The sequence below is a fragment of the Mycteria americana genome, chromosome 2, assembly GCF_035582795.1.
Source record: "Mycteria americana isolate JAX WOST 10 ecotype Jacksonville Zoo and Gardens chromosome 2, USCA_MyAme_1.0, whole genome shotgun sequence".
Lineage (NCBI taxonomy): Eukaryota > Metazoa > Chordata > Aves > Ciconiiformes > Ciconiidae > Mycteria > Mycteria americana.
Genome location: NC_134366.1, coordinates 152652614 through 152658613, shown reverse-complemented (window position 1 = coordinate 152658613; position 6000 = coordinate 152652614). Strand labels below are relative to the sequence as shown.

The 6000-nt window shown below is 53.4% G+C and overlaps 1 protein-coding gene across 1 annotated transcript; it reads right to left on the bottom strand.

Moving 5' to 3' along the window:
- Window positions 1-1808: 1808 nt before the first annotated feature.
- Window positions 1809-4805, bottom strand: ODF1 (outer dense fiber of sperm tails 1). Its single transcript, XM_075495474.1, has 3 exons — window positions 4735-4805; window positions 4353-4637; window positions 1809-2121 (listed from the first exon to the last, which is right to left on the bottom strand). The coding sequence occupies exons 1-3, from the start codon at window positions 4803-4805 to the stop codon at window positions 1809-1811; spliced, it is 669 nt and encodes a 222-aa protein (XP_075351589.1).
- Between the last annotated feature and the right edge of the window lie 1195 nt (window positions 4806-6000).

Genomic DNA, 6000 nt, shown 5'->3' with positions numbered 1-6000 from the left:
GGAGCTGTTTCATGGTGCTGGTGATTTTGGGAAGATGCTTGCAATGAGCTGGCCTAAGGGGCTGTGCTCACTTGACAGGAGGCCGAGGTGCTGCTGACGTCATCGTCCCCATCCAAACGGCACCAAATCAATGCAGAGGCCTGCTCTGAGCCTTTTGAACACTTGGACAGGGATGCTTTTGCTCCTTGTTGGAGCATGCCTCCAGCCGGGAGGAGGGGAGCAGGGGGCAGTGGAGCTGGGGGTCTCCCCCAGCCATGGTGCTCCCAGCCTCTGACTCGCTGCTTTGTAACCTGTCCCATCTGATTTCACCACCTTCATATGATGACTGTAAATTGTGAAAGTGGAGCTGGCTGTTTACAGGCTGAAAATAAAGGACTGGTTTTGTTTTCTTTAGGCATGAGTGTTTCCTGGGTAATATCCCCATTGCAGCAGCAGGTGGGAACCCTCAGCACTGAGGACCCTTCGGCTGCCGCAGGCACGTTGCCCCAGCAGCGTGAGGGTCCCGTGGGGGCTGGAGTCCCCCGTGCAACAGCGGACAACTGCATTTCTCAGCCAGACTAATGGCAGGGGACGACACCCCACTGCTGAAGGGTTTCAAGAGGGCAGCACATCTGCACAGTGCTGGCCTGCAGGCTGCCCACCCTCTCTGCTGACAGGTTAGGTAATGTCAGAGGTTCGTTTCTGCGCCAGCACAACCTCAAGGATTAGGTCCCCCACCAGGAAAATCTGCCGCAGGGGGGTGTGCCACAAAAAGAGGTGGCAACCTTCCTCCCCCCAGCCCCAGGGGCTCAGGAAGCCTGAACCAGGTGGTGCTCGCTGGAGAGGCGGCTCGCCCAGGCGGCTTGCAAATGCATGCATCAAGTATATTGTCTCTTTATGTGCCTTTCTGCAGTGAAAGCTAACGCTGCTTCCCGCAGGAGTGCGTGCCCAAGTGCTGAGGCCAGGGCAGCAAACGCAATCCCCCTGCAAGGCTGTCCCTCGGTGTCACCCCCGTCCCGCTGATCCTGCTGGTGCCTGTGCTCAGGAGAGAGAGGGCTGCAGTTGTGTGAGGTGCCACTTTGGACCTTAAATTTTTTGTTAATATTACCTTGTAGAAATTATATTGACAATTCTGTCCCTCTTCCAACATGAGAAGCGTTTTCTTATTAATTTGGAGCTATCGATTCTCTCCTGGGCTACAGCAGGAAACGCTTTACTCATCCCCTCCTCTGCTGGTAAGTGCTCTGCCGTAGTCCCGACGTCTTCTAAGGAAAAGCTCTCTGTCCTTCCACCACAGCTCTTCCCAGCCAGGCAGCCTCTGCAAGAACCAAACCAAGGGGACAAATGGCACGGCTCCCTTTTTTGGGAGGAGGCTCCTCCCCTTGAGGTGTTCATTATCGAGGTTTTCTTCCTAGAAATATCCTATGGCTCAAATGGAAGTGATGGGATTGAGAGAGGTGTCCCTATTACAGAAATGTGACCGATCATAAATGGTACCTTTCAGCCTGTAAAATCCATTAAATTCTCTGCAAAAGCAATACCCACCCTGAAGCACGCCACCTCCAGCCGTGCCTTTGGTACCCAGCAGAAGACCACAGCCAAGTATGCCCAAAACCATCTTTGCGCTGTCCTGTTGGCACCCCTCCCCTTTTGCCCACCAAACCCCTTTGAAACGCGGCTCACACGCATCTGCTCGGAGTGCTGCCTTTTATTTCGGAAGAGGCCGGCGGAGCTGCTGGTGCACAGTAAGTGGGGCCGACTTAGAGCCGTCGGGGAGGAGGGATGCGGCAGAGGAACGACTGCGCCCGGGTGCTGCTCCCTGCTGCGGCTCAGCGGCTCAGGGGACAAGGGTAGCACTTGCGTGCCGTTTCGATCTTCACGACGCTATTCGGTCCCAGCGAGTAGGTCACCTCGTCCTCGCTCACCCCCGGCGGCAGGCTGATTTCCTTCGTGAAGTTTTTGTAGTTATACTCCTTCCCTCTTGCGGTGGTGTGCTCCTCCTCGTGCTCCGCTAACACCTTCACCTTCCCGTCTTTCACCGTTACTGTGACTTCCTTGGGGTCAAAACCCTCCACATCCATCAAAGCCAAAAGCTTGTGATCATGGGAAGAGTTCAACATCCTGTTAAGTCTTCTTTGCACACTGGAATAAAAACAAGAGGACAGCCTTTCAGTCCAGCTCATAGAGGAACGGGTGGACCACCTTGAGGACAAGAGGAGTAAATAAGAAACTGTTGGATCCATCTCTGTGCTGATGTACAGCACGTGGGTGGTGTCTGCACCATCAGAAGGAGCTCCCACCTGCACTCCGCGGCAGTCAGGAGTATTTCAGCGTGCCCTCTTGCAATGGGGCAATTGTGGAGCTGAAAAGTTCTTTCACCTAAATATAGAGAAGCCAGCACTTCTCTTTGACATGTACATACGCCCACTAAGCCATGCGTGTCCCTCTGATGCATTGTCCTACCTTTTAAACGGATGGTTACAATAGATCACATTTTCCAGTTAGGAGTTTTGTTTAAAGCAATCAGTGGATAAGAGACACATCTGGCAAAAAACCCCAAAATGCTCCTGCAGAGCTGGGCTGGAGGCTCACTGAGCCATTAAAATGATTTCTAATACTGTCAAACAGTGACTCTGCTCAACCAGAAGGCTGGCTCTTATTCAAACCACTTGTAAAATACACAATGGCAGGGTCACCTCAATTCTAATAGCTACATTGGACACAAGGCACCAAATTACAAAGAAAATGTGTGTGATGGAAGAGGAAATAGGGCAAGCAATGAGGGAACAGGCATGACCACTAAGGTGAGAAATCCCTAACGAGTGGTTCATTAGCGAGGTACACACGTTTCAGCAATCCTATTTAAAGCCTGCAATGATTCAACTTTGTGTGGTGATTTTGAGATGTGTTTTCTGTGCTCTGTGAGAAGTGGCTCCTCCACTTGCCCCTTTGGTCTTTTTACATTGCTGGTCGGAGGAGCATAAACGTGCTGGGAAGAGTTGGTCATTCAGGGCATTTCTGGCATTTTTTTGTGGGAAGGGGATGGTTGAATTCCCCAGTGCGATGGGCTGAAATGCTGCTGTGGTGTGGTTTCAGATGGTGGCCATATGGACTTGTGTTAAAACCTGGGAGCTGTCCTGAACGTGGCAGGGCCAGGGAGCCTTGCACTCAGGGGGAGCATGCCCCGGCATCCCAGAGCCTGTCCGGAGACCTCCCGGCTTTCATTCAGCCCGAATTTCCATTCCTTCACTGGGATTTTGGTGTGCGATGGTTCTGCAAGGGATGCTGTGCCTGCCCAGCTCTGGTACCCGATGCACTGATGAAAACCTGGACAGGGACACCAGCCACCGTAGCGCCCGGGGGCTCAGATCTGAAATCTGCTGCTCACCAGCCCTGCATGAGCCACAGCCACTGGGTAAGCTTAACATAACTTCACAGCAACTTTTGGTTTTGCTGAAGTGTAAAATTAACCCAAGGGTCAGGCTTTTTCTTTTTTCCTCTAACTTTATTGCACCCACTAGATAACGCACGTGGCAGAGTGTGGGCTGATACTTGCTACTGTATGGGTAACGAAAATGTCACATTTTCAGTTGCCGAGATGAAGGTCTCATCATCTCCAGGCGCAACACAAGAGAACTCAACCAGAAGCTTCAGTTTGGGGAGAAAATACCAATGCCACAAATGCAGCAAGAGACCCTCACCGCTGCTGACGACCAAGGGATGACTTAGCCCTTCTGGTCTCTCAGTGTTTGGTTGTGCCTTAACCCAAATGGTACGGTTTTATCATTCAACAGCTCCCTTCCTGTAGGGCTACCTTTGGGTTTTATCTCTACTAGAGTAAATCTTGAACTCCATTAACAAAATAAAATTGTCACACCAGTGGTCAAAATGGAAACCCTGACACTTACTCCTTCTAGTGTTATGAGGTGGGAAAATATGGACGCATGTCTGTGGTGCATCAGCGCTGCACCCCACCGCACCCAGGCACGTTTTGGCTACTGATGAAGATAATTATGTGTTTAACAGACTTAAACTGAATTTGCATTGAAGATAGACTTTGTTCCACAGCTGACCAGCTTTGGATCTAGTTGTGTACTTTAGTTTAGACACAGTGTGTGAGATGATTAATGTCACAATGCCATAGTCCAAACCCTTTCCGGTGCAGGCGTTGCCTGTGTGGCTCCTCTTGGGCTGCCTGGCTGAGCAAGCCATGCCTTCCCGTTCCCCTTTCAACTAATTTCTCCGAAAACGGCTATTTCTCTCCGGTCCTGCTTATCTGTTTCCACCTTTGCTCCTGATACCGATGCCAAACCTCCCTTCATCCTGCCTTAAAGGATGCCGATGCCCATAGAAAGCAGGCAAATATCTGTTACCTGCCCAGTTCTTGCTCCACATCCAGCCTTGCGGTGAGGGCCCTTCTCTCCCAGGGGCGGAGGTCGGGCTGGCGCAGGCAGCAGGGGCACAGGGCCGGGCTGCACGGGCAGGACACGGGCAGCTCCTCGCAGAGCTGCCGCAGGTGCAGGTCCAGCAGCCTCATCTGCCTCTGCATCTCTCTCTCCACCTGCCTCAAATCCCGCTCGGCGCCTTCCAAAAGGCGATCGTGCAGCGGCATCGTCACACTGCAAAGTGCATCGGGGCACCAGTGCGGCCGTGGCAGCCTGCACTCGCAGGGGGAAAAAATTGCCTCGAGAGTTTTGTCTGGAGGTGAGTGTGTGAGCGGAGCCGCAAGTGCTCTTGCAGCCTTCCAGCGGGCACCTTATGACATCATGGGCCCGCTGACACGTCACAGCTCCACAGTCGCCAGGGGAAGCGCAGCCTGGGGCCATGCACAACCGCACGCCCCCCGCTGCAGCTCCCACCCACGGACCAGGGGAGCCCGTGGTAGGGGGACACGCTGGGGGGCTTGGGGCACGGCGGGAGTATGTGTGCAACGGCCGGGCAGCAGAGCCGTGGGCCGTCAGGAGCGTGACTCGGGTGCGGCTTCATGCACAACATTGCTTCAGCACGGCTGCCCACGCTGTCCCCCTCTCTCCTGCCCTGGCACACCAGCGCAAAGGGAACGCAAGCCGCCCCTCTCCACTCCCAGGCAGAAATCCCCATGGACAAAGCCCAGGTCTCCCCTCAAGCTTTTAAGCGTGGTCTCCTCTTGAAAGAGGAGGGGATTCCCATTCCCAGGTCCTGATCACCACTGCCTCGGGAGAAGGGAAGCACGCAGCCGGCAGTGGGCTGCTGCCAACCTGCTGCAGCACTGCAGCCCCCTGCAGCCTTCCCCTCCTCACTCCTTTGCTGCTGTTTGCCACAGCCTTAAAGAAAATGTGTAAATAAAGGAGAGCTGCAATCGCTCTTTATGTTTTTTCCTCCTTTTGCAAGTGCTTTGCACAAGGCGTTGGATGTGTGATGCCGACATAGATTTTTCGCTGACACCCAGCGTGGCGTTAGGCAAAGGCTACCAGAAGCCTTGGCCTGAGTACGCGTCAGGCTGGTCTGCGGGGTGCTGGCACCGCCGGGAGCACCACCGGCCCCCCAGAGAGTGCCAGGGAAAGGCGAGGTGCTCACGGCATCCCCGCACAGCTTCTCCCTGGAGGAGCACCCCACCTCCCCATCCTGCCGGCTCTCTTCTCCTGGGGTTTTCTCCAGTGGCTGCAAGTCTCAGATGTGACTTCAAACCCGCTGCTCCCATCAGGAACTTCTCCCTCTGCCTGTTAGCTCTCTGCCTTTTTTTTTTTTTTAATGGGACAGAGATGGCAAATGGTTAAAAATGTGCAGAAATGGGAGGTTCTCTTTACATTCCTTACTGACAGCTGCAGTTGAGGTACTTCTGGGAACACTTTGAGAACATGCACCTTCAAAAATATTTATGTCGTGCTCTCACACCGTATTAAGCAAACAAGGTGCTAAGAAAAGCAGACCCAGGTATTTGCTTCTCCCCCTTACAGATGTTCATCTGCAGCTTTCACCTGCCCATGACTCAGAACGAGGTGCTGCCTTGGCAAGAGTGGGAGACATGAGGATTTTGGTTGA

Coding starts and splice junctions, on each gene's coding strand:
- ODF1 (XM_075495474.1), bottom strand. CDS start 4,805: ATGGCCCCAGGCTGCGCTTCCCCTGGCGACTGTGGAGCTGTGACGTGT. Junction 4,638..4,734: donor CGGGCCCATGATGTCATAAG/GTGCCCGCTGGA, acceptor CTGCGAGTGCAG/GCTGCCACGGCCGCACTGGT. Junction 2,122..4,352: donor GTGGAGCAAGAACTGGGCAG/GTAACAGATATT, acceptor TTTTTATTCCAG/TGTGCAAAGAAGACTTAACA.